Source organism: Rhinoraja longicauda, chromosome 11, assembly GCF_053455715.1.
Source record: "Rhinoraja longicauda isolate Sanriku21f chromosome 11, sRhiLon1.1, whole genome shotgun sequence".
Taxonomy (NCBI): Eukaryota; Metazoa; Chordata; class Chondrichthyes; order Rajiformes; family Arhynchobatidae; genus Rhinoraja; species Rhinoraja longicauda.
In genome coordinates this window covers 9,459,032-9,483,328 of record NC_135963.1, presented here as the reverse complement: position 1 = coordinate 9,483,328, position 24,297 = coordinate 9,459,032, and the positions used below count along the sequence as shown (strand labels likewise).

Genomic DNA, 24,297 nt, shown 5'->3' with positions numbered 1-24,297 from the left:
TTATGTGATTTAACCCTGCTTTATATACTCTCAGGTCATGAGTTTTAAATAAATACATTTCAGAATACTTGCAGCTAAATCTATGGCGATTGTTCACTTTGATGCAGAAGTGCACATCAAGTCGTAGAGTCACAGCACAGAAACAGGTCCTTCGTCCTTACACCCATGCTGACCAAGATACTCCATCTACACCAGTCCCACCTGTTCAGTTTTGACCCCTATCCCTCTAAGCCATTCCTATCCATGTACCTGCCCAAATGTCTCTAAATAGCTGCAATAGTATCCGCCTCAACGACCTCATCTTACAGCTCATTCCGTATACCCACCAATCTCTATGGAGAAAAAGTTGCCCATCACATTGCTATTAAAATTTTCACCTCAACTTAAACCCTTTAGGGAGATCATCCTTTCTTGAGTATTATGAAGAGGGTCTACACAGAGCGTGTACAATTATCATTTTGCCAACCCGCTATCTCAGTTGCGCCAAGTCTTCGTGTTCATTGTAGGGGGTCTCGGTCTGTGTGGGATCAACCTTGGTATTGGGAGAAAAGATAGGCTTGAGCCCGTAATTAATGAGAATCCTTGCCCTGTTGATAGTGGGTCAAGTATGCAATGGCTTATGCCCAAAAGAGCACTAATTACTTTCGCGATTTCTCGAATGTCTGGCTCAATGTGCTGGAGGGCATGAGAGCCATGAATCCTTCAATTGCTCGATATTACATGATATAAATAGTTCCACATCATTAAGCAGAGGGCCAAGATGTCTCAGTCTTAAAGAAAACCAGATCCAACAGTTACAAAATGCATTAGATATTACTGAGTACATAGACAAAATAGTAAACTTGGAAGCATTTATGTTGTGGTGGAAAAGTATTAACTATTCATTGTGGCGCAATGCACCCAGGTCTGTACTGCTTTTTTATGCCTTAACGCGAAGCTGGCATTGTTCAGCTTCCTTCTTCCAATGCCAAATCCAGTTTCGCCGGTTGTATAACTGCAAACTCCCAATGGGTTACCCCTGCCATGATTACAGGGAGGCAGGAGAATGGGCTTAAGTGGGCAAAACATGTGTCACGTGTACCGAGGTACAGTGAAAAGCTTTTGTTGCGTGCTAACCAGTTATCAGAAAGATAATACGATTACAATCAATCCATTTACAATGTATAGACACATGATAAGGGAATAACTTTTAGTGCAAGGTAAAGCCAGCAAAGTCCAATCAAGGATAGTCCAAGGGTCATCAAATAGGTAGATAGTAGTTCAGCACTGTTCTCTGGTTATGGTAGGATGATTCGGTTACCTGATAACAACTGGGAAGACACTGTCCCTGAATCTGGAGGTGTGCGTTTTCACACTTCTATACCTTTTGCCTAATGGGAGAGGGGAGAAGAGGGAGTGGCCAGGGTCGACTCGTCCTTGATTATGTTGCTGGCTTTGCCGAGGCAGCGCGAGGTATAAATGGAGTCAATAGAAGGGTGGTTGGTTTGTGTGATGGCCTGGGCTGCATCCGCAATTAACTGCAATTTCTTGTGGATTCTTCCCCCAAATACATTAAGTCGATAGCAAGAAACCTTTCCCACCCCTGTCCTGCTGAGTTACCCCAGCTTTTTGTGTCAATCTTCTTTAATTTATTTACACCTGTTCAGCCACAGACCTATTATGTCAAACCATTTTGATTTGACTAATGTTTGCAATGTTTTGAAAATTAGTATTTATTTAATATATTCTTCTGTAGATACCTTAACATTATTCTGCTTTATGGGGGCATAACGAACTGCAATTACTGGAATCTTAAGAGAAACACAATGTGCTGGAGGAACTCAAGCGGTTCAGGCAGTATCCGTAGAGGGGATAGGAAGGCAAAACTTCAGGTCGGGACATGCTTTTTTTCTAAGCCTACCAAGGTCACTTTTGCACATCAATAATCTTAGAATAATTCCAACAGACCCTACATATTCTGATCATTTCTGCTGTGCATCCCATCTGATTTGTTATGAGATTAAATTTAGTGCCGTTATTATATTGGCTGGTCCGATAAAAGGGCATGGAATCATTTCTGTAGAACCTTTAAAAAGGTTTACTTCTTCCTATGATCCAGTTCAGAACCCCTCTCATTACCGTACACATGAACAGGAATAGAACTGACCTCAAACCTGTTCAGCCATTCAAGTGATCAAGACACATCCCTCAATACCTATCGGTGAACTAAAACCCTTTTAATCTTAAGATTTAAAGTTGACAACGGGTCTAATGCCAAGTGGCATTTGTGGAAGAGAACTCCAAACTTCTACAGCTCCGAGTGTAGAATTTATTTCTCAACTTCACTCATGCAGTGCCCGGCTCTAATTTTTCCACCATGCCCCTTGCACTCCCACCCGCAGCTTGTTTGTATACCCCATTAGCTCCCCTCAATCTCTTCAAACCTTCCTTTAAATGAACCCATAACCGTTAAAATCCTAGAGAACACAAACATAGAGTAATCTCCCCCTTTTCTTTAAAAACTTGAGGCCAGAAATTGTTTTGTATCCAACGCAAGAGAAAAAAATAAATCAACAGCAGCAGTCACTGAAACAGGTGGAAATGGTTAAAGCAGAAACTGTTTCTACTGCTGATGTAGGTCAGGGTTCTGCAACATTCGGGATAAATGACAGCTTTGCTCAGCTGCCTCATTCCCAAATTTATGATGCAAAACCAATAGATGCACATTAATTTGCACTTGCTGTTTATGAATATTTGAAATCTGAGAGAAAAAAACAACATTCACAGTATAATCCTCACTAGCAATAAGCTCCAGAAGGAATTAATGCTAGTTGTTTTTTTGTTTTTTTAAAAGGTCAGTCAGTTAGCAGCCTGCATTTAATGAATGCAACATCATGCGCTAGTTGTATATTCTAGGAAAATAATGAGCAACTGGAATGTGTTCACTTCAAAATGGATTGTGAAAAATCGGTGAATTACTGTAAGAATAGAACATATATTCAATTCATTCTTTGCAGATTTAAACTCCATTTCAGAAGATTTTATCAGAAGAGTAATTTTAAACTCCAGATGCTACATTTTCCTGGCGGTGGTGGGAGGATTGGGGGAGGGGAGGGGGAGAAGACGGTTTGCATTACAGGCTCCAAGCAGTCTAGAGTACCATATGCCCATTATAAATTCACAATTTGAGTACATAATACTATCAAGTTAACATCAGTTTCCCATTACAGTAGTTAATTTCAATCATGATATGAAATTCCAACACAAAACCCACCTTCTTACTGTTACCAAATATGAGGCTTTCTTCCCCCCCCCCCCCCACCGACCCCTCCCCCCCCAACCCATCTCTTACCGTCACAACCTCGCTGACGTACTTATTGTTTTCAACTGCACATCTGAGCCACAATCTTGGAGTTCCTCTAATCTGCGGGCCTTAATCATAAGAGATTAAAGCATTCAAAAGAGAGTTAGATAGAGCTCTTAGGGCTAGCGGAATCAAGGGGTATGGGGAGAAGGCAGGAACAGGGTACTGATTGTGGATGATCAACCATGATCACATTGAATGGCAGTGCTGACTCAAAGGGCCGAATGGCCTCCTCCTGCACCTATTGTCTATGTTTTTATGTATAATAAATATAATTAACACTGAAGTCACTGCGGTCATATTAAACATGGCTGACATTGGTATTTATTCACAAAATGCTGGAGTAACTCAGTAGGTCAGGCAGCATCTCAGGAGAGAAGGAATGGCTGACGTTTCGGGTCGAGACCCTTCAGCTTGAAGAAGGGTCTCGACCCGAAACGTCACCCATTCCTTCTCTCCTGAGATGCTGCCTGACCTGCCGAGTTACTCCAGCATTTTGTGAATAAATACCTTCGATTTGTACCAACATCTGCAGTTATTTTCTTACATGGCTGACATTTGTCTCATGGCAAAGCATTCAGTTTACTGCCACTTGTCTATAAAGAGTGAATCCATTAGCATATGGGCAGTGTATTTCATACAGAAAAGGCACTCCAAGGCTCTTTATGGAATAGGCCAATTGTTGGGTCTTTGTATGAAAATAAGTATCTGAAAGATGAGTGAAAGACTGGAAAATAAGTGAATCTCTCAGGTATGGAAACAAGAACGAGGAGGTTGTTAGGATAAGAGGTCCAAAGAGATCTGATGGAATTAAAAGCACCTCCATCAACTGTACAACAGCAAGGGCAGTGCCAACAGTTAGGTCTGCGTTACTGGTCTGTTTCCAACCCAAACATACTCATCCATTAAAAATGGAGTTAGGAAAACAAGAGATAGCCATCAACATTTACAGATAACATTTGAAAGTTGAGTGTGTGCCGTCTGAAGTTCCAGTTTCAATCTTTCTCACTGAAAAGTTGGCAGCAAAGCCATTTTCTGTTCTCATTCACTAATGTCTAACCGAGTCATTAAAATGACGCAAAGATCTGTATCAAAAACCCAAGCAAAAAAAAACATACACGCAAAAGGCATTTTCATATATTTTAATGTTTTTGGAATGTGTATCTGAAATAAACAGTTTGTTCAAATCTATACACCATAAAAAGTCAAAAATAAGTTTTCAAAATTAATAATTAAAAAGGAATGTTTAAACAAACACCTTAAAGGTGACCATAATGATAATCACCAAATGTTCAGAAGTAAACGTGATCTATTTGATCCACTTCTACATTGCAACTATTTTTAAACAAAATCTTCTGTTCTTCTGCATTTGATGTGCATCAGATCACTGTTACAACCCTCAATAAATATCATATCAAAAAACTGATGCGATGAAAAATGCTATAAATACCACACGAGACAGGCATGACAGCCACATCTTTTCATTGAAGAGCTTTGCTTTGTAATAAAAGGTACAAAGAGCAAACAGAAAAAGTCAAATGGTAGACGAGACATTTTGGTGCTTTTGGTAACAAAGGGGTACAAATTCTAAAGGGTTTTCAGATAGAATAGACATCAATTTTCTCATGAATCTCACACCCAAATGCTTCAGCAACATTTGTGTAGACTTGGAAAATCAGTCAATCCAGATTGTCAGCTACACTAATCATGTTATCAACCTTCATGTTTCCTCTGTTGGAATATTATTTGATATTGATGTTTTGGGATGAAAATAAAAATTAAATAATATCACTAATGGCATTCCTTCCATGTCTTTTAATAAAAAAGATTACCAATCAAATTCAGAGAAGACAGAGGATTCAGAGAATACAAGATTACTTACATCAAAATACAATTTTTCCCTGAGAAATGGGGACTGTTTTTGCGAGGTTTGAAGAGGATTGGTAACAGCAATGCTCACTGATGTGGTCAAGAAATTGAAAAAAACTGATCTAAAAAAGGAGGCTGGTTAGTTTAGTAGAAAATTCTGAATGTCTTGTTCTGTACATCTGTGGTTATCCACAAATGCAACACAGATCGTTAAATATCGTAACGCGAGTTAGATGCCTTCAAAGAACGGGTGCTCCAAAGCCATTTCTGCAGTTATTCTGGTGGCTGGGTTCAAATCTAAAAGTTTATCTAGAAGGTCATAGGCTAGATCTGGAACAGCACACCAGTTCTTCACATCTGATGATTTAGCTTTGCTTTTGACATCAGAGTTCCACTCGACTTCCTGCTTTACCTTTCTGGCCTGCTTTTGAACCTCTTGTATGGATGACGAAGAAGAAACTTGTTTTGTTTCATCATCCTTTGCATCTGGAGCTGGCACCGTGCCAGAGATATGTGAACAATCCATTAACTCACTCTTTTGACTTGAATTTCGTTTATTGAAGCAGTGTGTTCCTCGGAGTCTTTCACACAGAGTCCTCAAATCCAATTTTGGACATTCCTTGCTGCATGACACGGCTTTACCTAGAATAGAGAAATTAAATAAGATGCATTCATTCTAGCCCTTATCATCTGCACAAGTTTATTTTGCAAATCAAAAAATGGATTTTCCAATACATAAAAACAATCATTTTGGTTAAAATATGTTTCAAGATGTGGGTTGATCGCACTGTAAATATTAAATGTGTAGGAAGGAACTGCAAATGTTGGTCTACACCGAAGATAGACACAAAATGCTGGAGTAACTCAGCGGGACAGGCAGCATCTCTGGATAGAAGGAATGGGTGACGTTTCGGGTCGAGACTCTTCTTCAGACAGGTCGAGACCCGAAACGTCACCCATTCCTTCTATCCAGAGATGCTGCTTGGCCCGCTGAGTTACGCCAGCATTTTGCGTCTATCTTTGGTGTAAATATTACTTACCATCCAGAAATGCAATCTTTACTCTTTGTACAAAGATTAGTCACCACGTCCAAATACACTGATATCAATTACATTTGGGGATGAGAAGCATAATTAGAGGACAAAAATTGCAGCCAAAGGTCTGACATTCTGGCAAAGTCAGTAAGTAAATGGGTGGGTGGAGGAGGGAAATTCTTAGTGATTCAGCTTATTATTGTAGCCATTGCATTTTTTCCACCATATCTACTGGCCACAACAAGCTCCAGTCTATTTTAATGCAACTGTACCTAAATGATTCAAGGCAGCCTTTGTGCACTTTGCCTGTTTTGTGTAATTTGCTTTAATTTTTGTGCCTGGATAAAATAGCATCTAAGATTACTTGAGTCGCCAATATCCCCCTTCAGATATGAAAGAACAGGCTTCTGAAAGGAGGAGGAGGAATTTATTTCGTCAGAGGGTGGTGAATCTGTGGAATTCATTGCCATAGACAGCAGAGGCCGAGTCATTGGGTTATTTTAAAGCGGAGATTAACAGGTTCTTGATTAGTCAGGGTGTCAAAGGTTATGGGGAGAAGGCGGCACGGTGGCGCAGCGGTAGAGTTGGTGCCTTACAGCGAATGCAGCGCCGGAGACTCGGGTTCGATCCTGACTACGGGCGCCGTCTGTATGGAGTTTGTACGTTCTCCCCGTGACCTGCGTGGGTTTTCTCCGAGATCTTCGGTTTCCTCCCACACTCCAAAGACGTGCATGTTTGTAGGTTAATTGACTGGGTAAATGTAAAAATTGTCCCTGGTGTGTGTAGGATAGTGTTAATGTGCGGGGATCACTGGGCGGCGCGGACTTGGTGGGCCGAAAGGGCCTGTTTCCGCGCTGTAGAATCTAAATCTAAATCTAAAAATCTAAAGGCAGGAAAATGGGTTGAGAGGGAAAGATAGATCAGTCATGATTAAGTGGCGAAGTGGACTTGATAGTCCAAATGGCCTAATTCTGCTCCTATGATTTTTGAACTTAGATTGAGGAGGAACCAAGGGTATCACAATGCTGGAGTAACTCAGTGGGTCCTATAGCTCCTAGTCAGCAAACACCTAATGCAGCATGACCCTTCGAGAGTAGATCAGCTTGTGAAAACATTTATTTTCAAATGCAACAGACCCAGTCTACACAAATGAATGGTTAAATGTGATATTGTTTGCAATGTGGCACTTCTGAAGTGATTAAAGGTTTTGGTCTTAGTGAAGGCGTTATAAAATATATATATATGCAAACTCCCAGCATACGTACCTGGCAGAGACTGTGGGGAACTGACCCCAGCACCTGTATCGGCAGATAAGGAACAATGCTACTACTTGCAACCTATCCTATAGCTCCTAGTCAGCAAACACCTAATGCAGTATGACAGCATGTCAAAGATAGACACAAAGTGCTGGAGCAACTCAGCTGGTCAGGCACCATTATTTGGAGAAATGTCAGCTCTGATAGTATGTCAGCAATATCTCAAAACTTACTTCCAGTTTTCTTCAGGCGCACAAGAACTCGAATGGCATAGAGAACAACCTTTTTCATAATCACCTCACATGGCACCAGAGGACAGGCACCTGATACAAGACAGCTGTTACCATCCTGAAGATCCATGCCCATAATTGAGTTCCAGCTCCCTGTCATTTTTTTCCAAACTGTACGTCCATATTTTTTTTCCAACATCCCAAAGTTTTTCTGATTTGATGTGCCTTGCTACCACTGTATTTCTCTTTAAAGGGTTCTCCCTTGAAAACACATCCTTTCATACTATAGCACAGTCTCGATGGCACACCTTCAAGTCTAAACCCGAGGCAAACTGAAACTGAGTGGAAAGAATCAAACTTCCATTTGGGCGATTGAAAAAAAAATTCTAATCACTCAAATGTGAACAGCATCCAGAACCAAAATCTAAAGGTGCATGGCGGGGAGGGGACTCCAAAAAAACCATTTGCCTCGGATCTTCCATCTTTGGGGCCTTTAATGACAGCATTAGCTAGTTGGCACATAGCGAGCACTGACATTTCCATCATTTTATGTTATTTCCATCATTTATCCAGACTTTGCTGAATAGGGCATCCCAGGTTTCTTCCTTGTTCAGAAAGAGGTGTCACAGAGGAGTCTGTGGTTTAATAAACCATTGAGCCAAGTTCCACTAATCTCCCACGTGGGATCAATCTCCCAAGTCAAAGGTCTTACTGAAGTCGTCGTGGACCTTATGAACCATCTGTCCTCGACAGCACAATTTGTAACCTCTTCAAAATATTTATTCAATCAAATCGTTCAGACAGGATCATTCACTATGGTCTAATATTTGATAAATCTCTGCCTTCTCTGGCACATATTAATCCTGTTGCTCATTTTCCCCACAGTAACTTCCCTACCACTAATGTTAGGCACACAATTAATAGTGTGTAGGGAGTGGATGCGAAAATGGGATAATATAGAACTAGTGTTAATAAGTGATTAATGGTTGGCATGGAAATGTGGGCCGAAGCATCTGTTTCAATGGTGTATCCTTCAATTCAAACAAAATCTTCTGCACATAAATCTGATTAAATCCTTCATAGTTTTAAAGATCTTTATGTGGCACCCCTCTTTGTAACAGAAAACAAAAACCTGGATTGTTGTATATTTCTTAATGTTAGCAAACTCTCCAACAAAGATGTCACATGCAAATCTATCTGAAACCTTTGTCCCTTGTGATCTTTTCTGCAACATATTATTGTGTCTGTTCTCCAAGTGTGGGCAGTACAAGGTCTTATGCCAGTTTAACTTTTCTGTTTGCAATTATATTTTGCAATTGCCAGCTTCAACCCAATAGGAGCTGTATCAAATTAACTGAAATTCCTTTCACTTAGGGCTATTACATCTGGCAAAGTAAAAGCCCATAGGCAATTTGTTCCATGCACCATCAGTGCCTCACAACTATATAATTAATAAAACATGTCCATGCACCCACAAGGAACTGCATCAAACTGTAGAAGTCCCTTCAGAAAAGAATATTACATCTGGCAATGAGACAGCTCATTTTTTTTATTTAAAAAAAAGGATTGCGCTAATTCAGTGACCAATCACCCCATGGAACAATTTATTAAACAAAACATGTCCATCTGCAAACAAATCCTATCAACAACCAGTATTAAGTGTAGGAACAATACAGCATTACAAAAATCCTGTAGAGTTTCAAATTGAAGGCATATATGGCATATTGTATAAAAGGAAACATTAATCTGTGTCTTTTGCATGTGGTAGCCTCAAGTTTGGAACAAATTTAGTCATTATTAAAAACTTCAAATTACAAGTACAGACATGATACTATTATTTCCTTTAAATTCCCCCCGGAAAAAGGAGGCACACATTCTTGTATTCTTATAAACTACATATTTTTTTAGTTTTCCAGTCAATTATGCAATGTCTCTTAAAACTACCCCCTGCACATTTAAGTATAATATTATTTGGCCACACTAGCATCATGTCTGGTCAGTTTAATTGGTTAAATATTGTGACATCATTAAACAGTCCAACCCAGGACGCCCCTCATTCTCAGAGCCTACATTAAACCTTTCAATACTGCCAGATAATATTTTAGAAGTTTAAACTTTGTATTTATTTTCTTAATATATGCAACAGCAGTTATTAACTTTGCTAATGAATTAACTCCTTGCTCCCCCCCTCCCCCCTCATTTCAATGGCGCTACTTGTGTGTGCAAGTAAAGCATGTTGTTAGTCTTACTTTTTCCCTGTAGTCCAGAGAAGTTGGTTAGCCAACTCCCCCAACCTCAAGGAAATGGAGCTGGAATCTGGCCTACACTGATATAAACCAGCATTCATGTTACTGAGTGCCATTCCACTGCTAACTTGTTAGGAGAAAAGTGGTTACAACTTCCTTCCAATTTTTCCTTTCTTAATTCTGTCTTGGGGGTGATGGCTCATGCAGAAGTGGTTTCATAAACATCAGCAGCATGAGGCCATTTTCTGTACATCAGCCAAAGATAGTTTTTTCTAATATTTCAGCAGAGAAGCATCAAAGTCTTGACCATTCTCAGGTTAGAAAGCAATCAACCAAAGGTCACAGACTCTGCCACAATTCAGTGTACTGCCATCGAGCTCAAGAGGAAACTAAAATAGATCATCCACTTCTGCTGAAGATGGTTGCAAATGTTTCGGTCTCATTCATATCCATCATCATTGAGAATGTTTTTAGAGACGGCCCCTAATTACTGCTCAATTGCCCACCAACATCTGTAATTGGATGTAGCAGGACTACAGTGCTTTAACCAGATCTACCAGTTGCTTGATCTTTTAGCCATCTATTGTATGTAGCCTTTTGTTCAGCACGTGGGTAGTGTTGGACCGGGACCCCATCTTTAGGATGCATTAGGTCTTATCCTTGTCAAGCTCAGTGTTTAATGAGAAAATGACATGCAGAGATAGAAATAATGAGACCTCGCAAAAGAGAAATCTGAGGACATTCAGCATGTAGTCCAATTGGAATCATTAAAGAATGAAATACATTTATTAACAAAAGGCTGGGTGACAAAAAAATATTTGCAATTAAGTATATTTGTTCCGATTGTTAATTTTAAGCTACTTTGAAATATTTTCAATTTTTGATGTTCAATATGGAGCAGGAACTGCTGAGTGTTGACAAACATCAGTGGCAAGTACAACTATGGTCAAACATCATCTTTCACATGAAATATTGGATGTTAAAAAACCACCGCTTGTCTTAACACATCCCAAATATCCTTTGGAAAGAAGCAAAACAGTAGTGATCTTTTTAAAAATGATTTTATGAGTATGTATAACATACCAAATAATTTGGCAGCCTGGACGGTTTCCTTCGATCCACGAATAGCCATTATCTGTGCCAAAGCAGTTAAATCATCACTGGCTTTGAAAAATGGATATCGGGCACTCAATAAGGACAGGAATACAACACCTGCAGACCACATGTCGATAGCTGTGAAGCAAAGCATATTATGGGTCTTCATATAAAAAACAACCTAAAAGCAATTAATTTCTTAGATATTTTAAAACCACTGCAAGAGAAATTCCAAAGCTTAAAAAAAGCTGTTTTCTGAAGCAGAGCAGTAATATTGTGGCTAAATTTTGCATTATCCCACAAGATGAATGCAGATGTTGAAACATATATAAAAAGTTGCGCTTCATTTTCCATGCCGTGATCAAGTGACTCAATTGAATTTTACTAGCGTATATCTCCACTCAGATTTAAAAAGGGGAACACAAAGTTGCAAAGTTCAATCAGACGTTAAATAACAAAATGGGTATGTGGTTAGACTGGTTAACATTTATTCCATTTCAACCAACCAAAGATTTTCCTTTTAACTAAGCACTCGGGTTCAGATGTACGTGTTTGTCTATGGTCTAAGGACACAACTGACAGCTACGTGACCAGAAATTTACTTCAAGGGCCAGAATTTGGATTCAAGGCCAGCTGGCTACTTCTCTTTCAGCTACAAATTCACCAGGCGAAATGTAGATAACCAAAAGTTGCAGCAGATAGGCTGAACCTTGACTGAGATAAGAATGCATGACATGCAGATTGCAGTCAAGGAATTTTCAAATGCTCAATATTTCTGACTTTCAAACAAAAACATTAAATAAAATCCTAGATAATTGGAACAAGGTGTTGCACACAAATCCACTTGCAATAGAAGTCAACATACCATGTCTCATTATCTTTTGCTCTACCTACTCTTAACTTCCTAAATATATATATGAAATATGTAGACACCTAGGTGCCTCCATCAGTCTGAAGAAGGGTCTCGACCTGAAACGTCACCCATTCCTTCTCTCCTGAGATGCTGCCTGTCCCGCTGAGTTACTCCAGCATTGTGATACCCTTGGTTCCTCCTAAAATCAGTAACTTTCAAACCTCTTACAACGTAAAATGTACTCTTTCGTTTTCCCCCCAAAGTGTTTGATTTGTTTTTCACATTACACTATTTGCCACGTCCTTCCCAATTCACAGCCTATTTCTACACCTCCGATGCCATACAGTTTTGTATCGCGAACAAACTAGGAAATACTAAACTTAATCTAAATTATCGCCTCCAAATTATTTATATTTTGAAGATTTGGGGCCACAGCACTAAAGCCCACATTACCCCTTTAGACAGCCTCCAAATCCAAAAATAGCCAGTTTATTTATTTTTCTTGTCCATTTACCAATCCTCAATCTATTTTAGTACATTATTCCTAATACTGCACCATCTCATTTTGTTTAATATTCTTAAGTAGCACCATATCAAAGTCCTCCTGAAACTTCAAATTTACCACACAAATTAGTTTCCCTGATTTGTTCTGCTACTAGCTCATATATGATTCATAGAAACATAGAAAATAGGTGCAGGAGTAGGCCATTCGGCACTTCGAGCCTGCACCGCCATTTAATATGATCATGGCTGATCATCCAACTCAGTATCCCGTACCTGCCTTCTCTCCATACCCCCTGATCCCTTTAGCCACAAGGGCCACATCTAACTCCCTCTTAAATATAGCCAATGAACTGGCCTCAACTACCTTCTGTGGCAGAGAATGCCACAGATTCACCACTCTCTGTGTGAAAAAAAACTTTCTCATCTCGGTCCTAAAAGACTTCCCCCTTATCCTTAAACTGTGACCCCTTGTTCTGGACTTCCCCAACATCGGGAACAATCTTCCTGCATCTAGCCTGTCCAACCCCTTAAGAATTTTGTAAGTTTCTATAAGATCCCCCCTCAATCTTCTAAATTCCAGCGAGTACAACCGAGTCTATCCAATCTTTCTTCATATGAAAGTCCTGCCATCCCAGGAATCAATCTGGTGATTCTGCTCAATCTTACTATCATTTTCCCATTGTTTTGTTATCACCATCTCAACAAAAGATTCCAGCATATTCACCACTATTGATGATAACCTAACTCTTTGAGCTTCCTCTGTTGTCTGTCTCTTTTGAGTGAGATTATACCTTCTACCTTCCAAACTGTGGAAACCTTTCTAGAATCAATGGAATTTTGGAAACTGACACGAGACCATCCATCATCTCCACAGTCACTTCTTTCAGAACCCTAGGATACTGGTCATTAAGTCCTGGGGACCATCAACTTAATTTGATGGAAAACAAATGGATTTCATAACTCAACAAAATTACCCTGCATTCATTTGAATGCCAAGTTTGAAACATTCCTAGTTTGAAACACTCGACCCGTTTTCAATATTTTCTCAAAATTCTATCTTTGTTTTAATTCCACTAGAACTTTGCATTAAAAATGATTTAATGTAAAGAATAATTGGTGCTTATTTGAAAGAAATTCAGCATAACGTGCATGAATGGTACAATTTCATTGAAAAGTATTTGCTCGCCCAAGATTTGTTGCATGAAATTTATTCATTACCGAAGTGGATTTGACTTTGTCAACATGATTATGATACTCAATTAGTAAGTTGTAATGATCTACAGTATGTCACATCTGCTTGTTGTCAGTGAAATTTAGTTTAGTTTAGTTTAGAGATACAGGGTGGAAACAGGCCCTTCGGCCCACCGTGTCTACACGGACCAGCGATCCCCATGCATTAACACTATCCTACACCAGGGACAGTTTTTATATATATACCAAGCCAATTAACCTACAAACCTGTACGTCTTTGGAGTGTGGGAGGAAACCCAAGTTCTCGGAGAAAACCCACGCAGTCACGGGGAAAACGTACAAACTCCGTACAGACAAGCACCTGTAGTCAGGATTGAACCCAGGTCTATGGCGCTGCAAGCCAGCAGCTCTACCGCTGTGCCACGGCAAAGCCCAAGTTAATTTAAAATAGTATAAGCTTAGTTAATCATATTTTAACACACACATTTCAAAAGTTTGTTTTCTTCAATTGTACAGCATTATCATACCAAATTTGTAAAGTTAACTTCAATACTTTTTAAACTAATGTGAATAAAAACCCAGTGTACCAGATATCTGCAGCATTAAAACACATTCCCAATGGCATGATAATTAAAAGCTGAATTTAGGGCCCTCATGACAAAAAGCAACACCTTTCTGAAAATAATAAATTAGATGATCTGTTTCCCAAACATGACTAAGTTTTGTTTTCCTACCTAAACATTTTCAATTTTAACTTTTTGTCTATTTTTTGGTAGGTTATGTATTGCCGGGAACATTCTATTGACAGAAAAGTAAAGTTTCCCAGTGCTCTTCAACAGTTGAGTGCAATGACATATCAATCCTCTTTCATTGTTCTATCTTATACATGGCATTTTGGGAGCCTATAAACAAGGCCAAACATCTGTTTGAGGTACCATACAAATTTAGAAAGGGAACTCGTCAAATTTGTACCAACACGGATGGTTCCTTTGTATTTTGCTCAGTCCATGAATTTCAGGATGCAGACTTGTGGCAAGGGTCCAAGTGCTGATGAAAATCTGAATGCAAGCAATTACATCAAGGACCAATGTATGTTAATCGTTATTTAACTCAACACCTGGCCAAAGTTACAATCCTAATATTTCATCAAAATTGGGCTTTTAGAAGAATGTTGAGTTTCCCCAGTTGCTTTATGACCTGCAAAGGCAAATGTTTCCTCTCAAGGGGAATGTACAAAGTTTTTTTTTAAATGACATTTTAAAGAAAAGGGTGATTTAACATAAATACTGCAACAACCCACACCCCTTTCCCCCACCAAATTATTTAAGTTTTGGTTTCCTGTTGAAGGCAATTAAAATACTTATTTTAACCCTTCCTTACCTGAAGTCTGTTGTGGGCACTTCATTAAGACTTCTGGAGCTCGGAATCCTGGAGTACCTGCTCTTGGAGCAACTTGCTGACGTCTAACAAAAAAGTGTTAATTTTATTACGTGCAACTAATCTTTTAACAAACAAGCAAAGATGATGCAATTAATGTGACTTCACGTCAATGTACCAATTAAATGGGTTGTTGCAAAACTCAGATTGTAAACTTCAATATTTCAAATGTACTTGGATTGCCTTTAAAACCACTCAGTTTTGGATTAGAAGATCTTTCATTTCACTTCCTTATAACTTTAATTATGCCTTAGACTTGAATTCAATTTTCAAGCATAAGAGCAGCATTATTTACCCATTTCTAATCACCCGTGAAATGTAGTGCCGAGCTGCTTCTTGGATACAATCCAATGCTTCAGAAAAGCTGATGGGCAGGAAGGTCCATGATTTGGACCAAGTTGGGATGGTAAGCAAGTTGGATGGAAACTTCCAGTGATGTTGATCCAATCCACCTACTGCACTCGTACGTCTGGTGGCAGAATTTAGACTTGAGATACAGTGCGGAAATAAACCGTTCGGCCCATCGAGTCCACACTGACCAGTGATCGGTGACCAGTGTTACGCTAACACTATCCTACATTCTAGGGACAATTTAGATTTTTTACCAAAGCCAATTAACCCACAAACGTACATCTTTGAAATGTGGGATGAAACTGGAGCACCTGGAGAAAACCCACGTGGTCACAGGCAGAACGTACAAACTCCAGACTGACAGGTGTGAATTAATGAACAAAGCCAGAATGATTACATGAAAGCCTTGGACAGACAAGTAGAAAATGATACAACCATTGAGTTAGATAAACAACGGGCTAGACTGCACTGAACGCATCCCACATTGTGTGTCAAACAACCTTCCAAACAGCCGCACTAACTGTTTTTTGAGATCTAGGCCTCACTGCTGCTTCTGCCCTATAAAGCAGGGCAGTCCCGAACTTTCAAATTTGCAGACGACACTACCATTGTGGGCCAGATATCAAATAATAATGAGACGGAGTACAAGAAGGAGATCGTGAACCGTGTGTCCTGGTGTCGAGACATCAACCTTTCTCTCAATGTCAGCAAGACAAAGGAGATAGTGATAGAGTTCAGGAAGTGAAGCAAACACATACCACAGTTTGCATTGACAGGGCCGAAGTAGAGATGGATGAAAACTTCAAATTCCTAGGAGTCAATATCACCAACTACTTCTCCTGGACCACCCATATTGAAGCAACAACCAAAAAAGCACAACAGCGCCTCCACTTCCTTAGAAGGCTTAGGAAGTTTGGTATGTCCCCTATAACTCTCACCAACTTCTACAGATGCACCATGGAGAGCATTTTATCAGGATGCATCACAGCTTGGTTTGAGAACAGCACCATCCAAGACCTCAAGAAATTGCCGCAAATTGTGGACGCAGCCCAGACCATCCACACAAACCAACCTCCCTTCTATTGACTCCATTTATACCTCACACTGCCTCGGCAATGCCTGTAGCATAATCAAGGATGAGTCACCCTGGTCATTCCCTCTTCTTCCCTTTCCCATCAGGCAAAAGGTATAGTAGTGTGAAAACACTCACCTCCAGATTCAGGGAGTTTCTTCTCAGCTGTTATCAGGCAACTGAATCATCCTATCACAACCAGAGAGCAGTGCTGAACTACTATCTACCTCTTTGGTGACTGTTGAACTATCCTTGATCGGACTTTGCTGGCTTTACCTTGCATTAAACGTTATTCCCTTATCATGTATCTAAACACTATAAATGGCTCAATTGTAATCATGTATTGTCTTTCCACTGACTGGATAGCATGCAACAAAAGCTTTTTACATGTGGCACTAAACTAAATTAGTCCAAGGAAGCAATTAGATCTTGAGTGGGGCTCCTGAGACTCTGCCCTGGTGGCCTCTCTGCTATGTCCTTGAGCTCACAATGAACAAGACTGATATTGTGCCAACCCACTTTTTTAACTGTTTCTAAATACTCCAAATAATCAAAGACGTCTAAATGCCTCCAATCACAAACATGTGCAAATAGTTGGAATTTATAAAAAAAAGTTTATTTAAAGTTATATATCTGATATAAATAAATTAAAAGGAGGATAAACACTTGCCATGCCTATCCTGATTAGCAACTATATAAAGGCGAAGGGTTGGATATGAAGTACCTCCAATCTTTCGGTTTAGTCTATCTACCGGCTGCTCTTAAATTCAGTACCGACTCCTGCAGCAGCGGGAGTTGAACCACCAACTGACTGCCAGCATGCTTTTGATTTCTGTGCTGCTATGTGGTAAGTCAGGAACACCGTGACCCACCAAGAAGACTTTGCTGAGGGTTCTCTTCTGAATTGCCAGATTAACTCAATTATGTTTTGTCCATAACCTTAAGGTCAACTGCTTCACATCCAAAGAAGCTAAACTTTGAGCAGGCTGCCACCTAGAGCAATGAATGCGGTCAGTTAATGAACAGCAAAAAGAATTTCAATTGATTGTTGGAAGAGATTGTTGTCATAAAGGACTAGATACAATTTACCCAATGTTTGAAACAAATGTGTGTTCAGCATGTTACATGTTATATATTAATAACTTGGACGTAAACGTAGATAGGCCGGTTAATACGTTTGCAGATGGCACCAAGATTGCTGAGATCGTGGACTGCGAAGAAGGCTGCCATAGTATACAGCGGAATGTGGATCAGCTACAGAAATGAACAGAGAAATGGCAAATGGAGTTTAATCCGAGAAAGTATGAGGTGTTGCACTTAGGGAGGTCAAATGCAAGGGGGAAATTTACAAATAATGGCAAGACCCTTAACAGCACAAATATACAAAGGAATCTTCGGGGAGACGCTAGAGGCAGGAAACATGTTCCCAATGTTGGGGGACTCCAAAACCAGGGGCCAGTTTAAAAATAAGGGGTAGGCCATTTAGAACAGAGATGAGGAAAAACTCTTTCACTCAGAGTGTTGTAAATCTGTGGAATTCTCTGCCTCAGAAGGCAGTGGAGGCCAATTCTCTGGATGCTTTCAAGAGAGTTAGATAGAGCTCTTAATGATAGCAAAGTCAAGGGGTATGGGGAGAGGGCAGGCACGGGTTACTGATTGTGAATGATCAGCCATGATCACATTGAATGGCGTTGCTGGCTCAAAGGGCCGAATGGCCTACACCTGCACCTATTGTCTATTGTCTATGTCCATAGCTTGATAGGACCTTGGTTAGGCCGAATTTGGAGTATTGCATGCAGTTTTGGGTGCACCATTACAGGAAGGTTGTGGAGGTTTTGAAAAAGTTGCAGAGGTGGTTTACCAGAATGATGCCTGGATTACGGAGTATTAGCTATAGGGAGACGTTAGACAGATTTGGTTTGTTTTCTCTGGAATGCCAGAAGTTGAGGGGAGACCTGATAGAAGTATATAAAATTATGAAAGGCGTAGAGAGGGTGCAGTCAGAATCTTTTTCTCAGGATAGAAAAATCAAATGCTAGAGCGGCATGGCTTTAAGATGAGAGGGGCAACGTTTAAAGGAGATGCACGAGGCAAGTTTATTTTTTACACAGAGGGTGGCGAATGCAGAAACCACTGCCAGTGGTGAATGCACATATGATAATGGCATTTAGGAGACTTTTGGATAGGGACATGGATATGCAGCATGGGAATGGAAGGATGTGAATTCTGCGGAGGCAGATAAGAGTCGGTCTTGGGATCATGTTTGGCACAATCAATCTTGTCCATTGTGGGCCGAAGGGCAGGTTCCTGTCCTACACTGTTCTATGTTATAATAAGGACAAACTCAAAATCAAGGTAGAATCAAATTCATTTCTGAGGACATCTAGAGAAACAATATGATAAAAATGAGCATTTTCTCATCAGGTTGAGAGGGATATGGGCCAAACACAGGCATGTGGGATTGACGCAGATGGGGCATTCATCTTGGCATGGGCCCGTTTCCGTGCTGTACAACTCCGAGCATTTTCTCCTTTTCAAATGGATTGGGTGACAGAATATGGAATCTGGATAAGAAAGCAAAAGACCCAAGACTATTGAGACTAAAGTCTTCTATTGGAAGGCTTCAACAGTCGCAAGGGAAATTAATTGAAGCAAATCTATCTTGTCCACTGCGGCCTCCAGTACATTATGGACAACTGTCTTTAATCAGTGCCAACTTGACAGTTGAAGATACATGTTCATAAAGAGCTATCCCAGGTGCACAAGAGGCTAAGACATTGATAAAGAACGAAGATGGTAGACTTAAATTGAATTCAGTCCTTATTATAACATGTCAAACACACGTTTGTTTCATACGTTATGCAAATTTCTGGTAAGCATTCGTTCTCAAGCTTCCAACCGGGATTGCACTATCACAAAGTTTATTCTGGGTTTTCCTTAAAGTATTTAAATCAAACTATTTAAAAAATAACCCAATTAAAATCAGATATTTTAGTGAATCAATGCATTTATGTATTTTGTGTTTTTTCACAATGAACAGTCATAAATTGTATATTTTACTTTACCTTGAGAAACAAACACTGCAAATCCTGTCTGTGGTGTAACAATCACATGTCAGGTGAGATGGGCAAACGCTAGACTTCCGGATGCAACAACTTGAAGTATTCTTTGATAACCCTGCTTTACGTTTTGCCACTAATATTTTCCTCAAGATTATATCTGCAGTCTTAATAGATCTTGCTGCCTGTAAAAAGAAGAATGAAGATGAAACTAAACAAAGGGGAAACCCTTGTGCAAATTCAGTAAGTAACTTGTGTACAGTTATGGAAATATATTAAAGTCTAACAATATCAGCAACTGTTTCCCACTCAGTAAAATGCAGCTCTTAAAGTCAAATGACTTTAAATGGTTTACACCTATCGTTTCACAGTAATTTACAGAATCTGTGAAGATCCATACCATGCGGACAAAAAAGTATTAATTACTGTGGAATCATTACACTAAATTTATGTGCTAATTGATAGCATACTTTATATTTCAGCTCTTATAAATCAATTTGCACGGAAACCTGGCAGCAATTTTACTTCAGTTAAATAGGCACAACTTCCTGTTTGCATCTTCAGAGAAAATCATGCTGTATGATGTTTGGCTGGGACAGTTTAATGGACCTTTTGCTTTGTCTTCTTTGAATACTGACACGTACACAGGAACAGTAATCAAATTAGTGTTAAAAACATTAAATTCAGATTGTGTATCTCATTATGTAAATTAATTGAATTAATTGGGCATTCCAATTTCCAAGGAATGTAGTCTTTGATTATTTAAGTCATCGAGCACGGAGCCCATGCTGACTAAGATGACCCATTTGCCCATGTCTGACCCATGTCCTTCTAAACCTCGCGTATCCGTGTACCTGTTCAAATGTCTAATAATTATTATTATTCTTAAGAAAGACTGACAGAGTGCTGCATTTAACCTGGTCCATGACTTTAGCCACGTTTCAGATAACCAAAAGGCTGTGCAATAGAACAACCAACTACATTCTGAAGAAGGGTCTCGACCCGAAACGTCACCCATTCCTTCTCTCCTAAGATGCTGCCTGACCTGCTGAGTTACTCCAGCATTTTGTGAATAACTACATTTGCATAGTGCTTTCAGAGTAGTAAAATGTCCTACGAGCATTACCCACAACATTTCAAACAGATCCACACAGGGAGATATTATGACACAGTAATTAGAGATTTAAGTACGTTTCTAGTCCAATGGTCTGTAAATAACGAGGTGCAATTCAAAAGGAGAAACAAATGGAAGGAGAGAGACCCGGGTTGACTTTTGTTGCGAGTAATTCAATGAAAGAAACTTCATCCAGTAACAGCTTAAAATGCTTAAAGTTATTATGACAGTCACATGAAAATCTAACAGCTACAACCAATAGTGCTGAAATTAATTCCACAGTGCCCAATTCCAAATGGAGGAAGGATTGTTGATGCATCAAATTACTAAACTATAGTTGATTAAATACAAATCAGTCATGAATCCTGACTACTATAAGTCAGTACTGTAAATATGATATCCAGTTTGGACTGCTATTACTTTAATATCACGAGTCCAAAATAAAAATCCAACTGTTGGATCACATACAACACATAAATCACCAAGGACCCAAAAGTATGGTATTAGCTAAAAGAACTGGTGCTGATCTTCAAAATATGTACAATGTAAAAATCAGTTGTTTTCAAGGTGTTCTTAATTCCTTGGTATGGTCTTCTTACCTTCACACTTGCTCCCTCAAAAATCCCAGTGTTACGGACATTCATACTTCTTTCCCCAAAAACAGAACGTGGAACTGATGATTCCCCCTACAATAAAAATGTTTTAAATCTATTTGTGCGCTTCAGGAGGTATGATGCATGTAAAATGAGACGTATACGAACCAATCAAAACCCCAAAAGTAATTTTTGCTTAAGCGTTTCAAAATATGCAATTAGAAAAAGTGAGATACTGAGTGAAACTGGTAAGTGCATGATGCCGGATGACAGAATCCCATGCATGTGTGGAATCATAACATTCAAGGCGTTAACCACTGTTCGCACTGGCTTTAGCCGAGAGCTCGTTACTGTCTCTTGCTTTCCCCTTCCAATATCCTGGAAATCATCAGAATCATCCTACCAACAACTAGAGAGCAGTCCTGAGCTACTGTCTACCTCATTGAAGACTCTCCGACTACCTTTGATCGGACTTTACTGAACTTTATCCTGCACTAAACGTTAGTCATGTTAGTCCCTTTATCATGTACCTGTACACTGTGGATGACTCGATTGCAATCATGCATTGTCTTTCCGCTGACTGGTTAGCACGCAACAAAAGCTTTTCACTTTACCTCGATACATATAACAATTAGCTAAACTCAGTTCAAATTACCCCATGCACAGGCAATTTGCTTATAAATATTATCACTGAATTCACTTTCAAGGATTGCAGCCCTAATTGTGTCAGTAGGCAAAAAGAATTCTCATCTCCCCTCAGCTTATTCCACCTCATGTTATTAAATCTGCAAACTCTGGTTACCAATCATCCTAGTAAATTCAGTTTCTCCTTCCTCCAGCAATATCTTAACTGCCTAACAATTTTGCAGATTTACGTATTTTTGCTGTAAAATCCAACTGACCCGAGCAACTATTAAAAACAAACGCAACACATGCTGTCCAGGATTTCATAGATCAAACAAATTTAATCAATCTGAAATTATTTAATTTTGTGCAATGGTAAAAGTCACAATTTTTTAGATGAACGTCTTCAATGACACTCTTAGCCCAGCCAATATCTCCAGCACTCACACACTTCAACATTCCTCACAATCAGCACTATCAAATTGTGGCAGTCACAAAGGTTACATATTGTTCACGATTACTCACTGAGACAGGTATAATTAACTGATTAATTTCAACTTGGCTAGCATCAGGAATTGGACACTGCACAAAGTGACAACGTGTATTCAGAATCCAGCAAAACGAGTGTGCTGTCAAATGACGACTAGAAACTCTAAATGAGCCACAGCTCTTTTTATGAATTCTGTATTATAGGAGTCATGCAGCATGGAAACAGGCCATTCACCCCACCGAGTCCATCGATCACCTGCTCAAGATAATTCTATCTTTTCCCACTTTTGCATCCATACACAGTAGTGGCAATTTAAGAGGTCAATAACCCAACAAACCCACATGTCATTAGGATGTGGAAGGAAACCGGAGCACATGGTGGAAACCCAAGCAGTCGCAGGTAGGATGTGCAAACTCCACACAGACAACACCACAGGTCAGGATCAAGCCCAGGTCTTTGGAGCTGAGAGACAGAATTTCTATAAGCTACACAATCAAGGAGTGGGACAAACAATCATGCTGGCTTTCAGAAATTCCAATTAACAACATTGGGTACAAAAAAGTTCATAGCATTGGTGTGGGGGAGAAGAGATGAGAGGATAGCCAAGAAACGTTGATGGCTAAACTACTTAAAGCAATGACCAGAGTAATGTTTGTACAAACTGAAAAAAGGAATGTATAATGTGCACAAATGGTAGGAGAAAGGGGAAGATCTGTGGGAGACTACAGTACGCATCTTGAAATATGTCCAGTTTCTGCCCTCAGTATCAACGCTTGGAAACAATTAAAAAATTGGCTTGAAAACCATCCCTTAGTATGAACGAGTCCAGTAAAAAAGAAACACCCAAGAGACCTGGGCTGAATGGGCCGAACAGCCTGTTCCTGAACTGTCTCTCTAAAGTCTAAAGGTCCTGCTCAGATTACAATCACCCAATTTGGGTACTATGTATGAATGAGACCATCGGTATGGATTTACTACCCGCTGCGAGGCCGCAGACACCGTCTGCCGTGTGGGAACTCCGACTGTGATTGCATGTTCAACTTGTGAACTGTTTGGATTATGAAAGGTCACAGGATCCTGCCATAACATGGGGATAACCTGTCGTTGAAGAAAATTCTGACAGCAGACTCTAAGACGACATTCTACGGATCCTGGGGTTCCGATTGGATTCACTGGTCCAGCACATTAATAGATAGAGGAAGTGGATTGATATATTGATAGAGGAAGGACCCAACGTAAGGCAAGCAAATGAATGAAAGTACATAAATAATTCTGCAAATTTCACACTAAACATTTTGCCCACTATTAAATTTAAACAATTAAACACTTTTTGGTACAAACACAGAACCCACAAGCATTAATATTATTCCATATTTAAACTAAAATATGTTATGAAAATAAACTTGGATATCAAGACCGAACCTTTTTAGCTTGCATGGGGGGCCAGGGTCTTTTGATGGGCTGCTTCTCAGCACTGTGTTGAACCAAGGCTTTACTTGTTGTTTCGCTATGAGGACGCTTTATCCCAGAGCTGGTAGCTGGTTTAGTCTTTAAACAACTTCTCTGTTGATCTTCTGTTCTTACTACTTTCAGAAGCTCAATTTTAGTGTCAGGTGAACCTTGGGCCAAACCAAAGTCCACTAAGGCATATCTGTAATTAAATAAGAGGCAAAAAACTTTAGTTTAAAATATTTAATAATTCAAGGTTAAATAAACATAAGGAAAGCTTTCAAATCTCATGATTATATGATCAAAGAACATTTACATCACAAAAGAAGCTATTTGGCCCATTGTGTCTGTATTAGTTAAAAAGGCCTCTCGATCCACTATCATTTATCAGCAGTCCATTGCCTTGGTCATGGGTCTTCAAATGAACAACCATTGTTAGTTTCTTCCTCTATAGGATTTCCAGCAGTGTGATCCAGTTCTCACGACC

At 39.6% G+C, this 24,297-nt stretch overlaps 1 protein-coding gene across 1 annotated transcript in view; it reads right to left on the bottom strand.

The window, feature by feature from the left end:
- Positions 1–4,544: 4,544 nt before the first annotated feature.
- Positions 4,545–24,297, bottom strand: part of cdc7 (cell division cycle 7 homolog (S. cerevisiae)) — a 44,569-nt gene continuing 24,816 nt past the window's right edge. Inside the window, exons 7-12 of the mRNA XM_078407904.1 lie at positions 23,784–24,012; positions 21,254–21,340; positions 19,547–19,725; positions 15,002–15,084; positions 11,062–11,211; positions 4,545–5,854 (exon numbers count right to left, since the gene is read on the bottom strand). Coding sequence (XP_078264030.1) covers positions 5,442–5,854; positions 11,062–11,211; positions 15,002–15,084; positions 19,547–19,725; positions 21,254–21,340; positions 23,784–24,012 — 1,141 coding nt within the window. The 3' untranslated portion in view covers positions 4,545–5,441. The remainder of the gene's footprint in view (positions 5,855–11,061; positions 11,212–15,001; positions 15,085–19,546; positions 19,726–21,253; positions 21,341–23,783; positions 24,013–24,297) is intronic.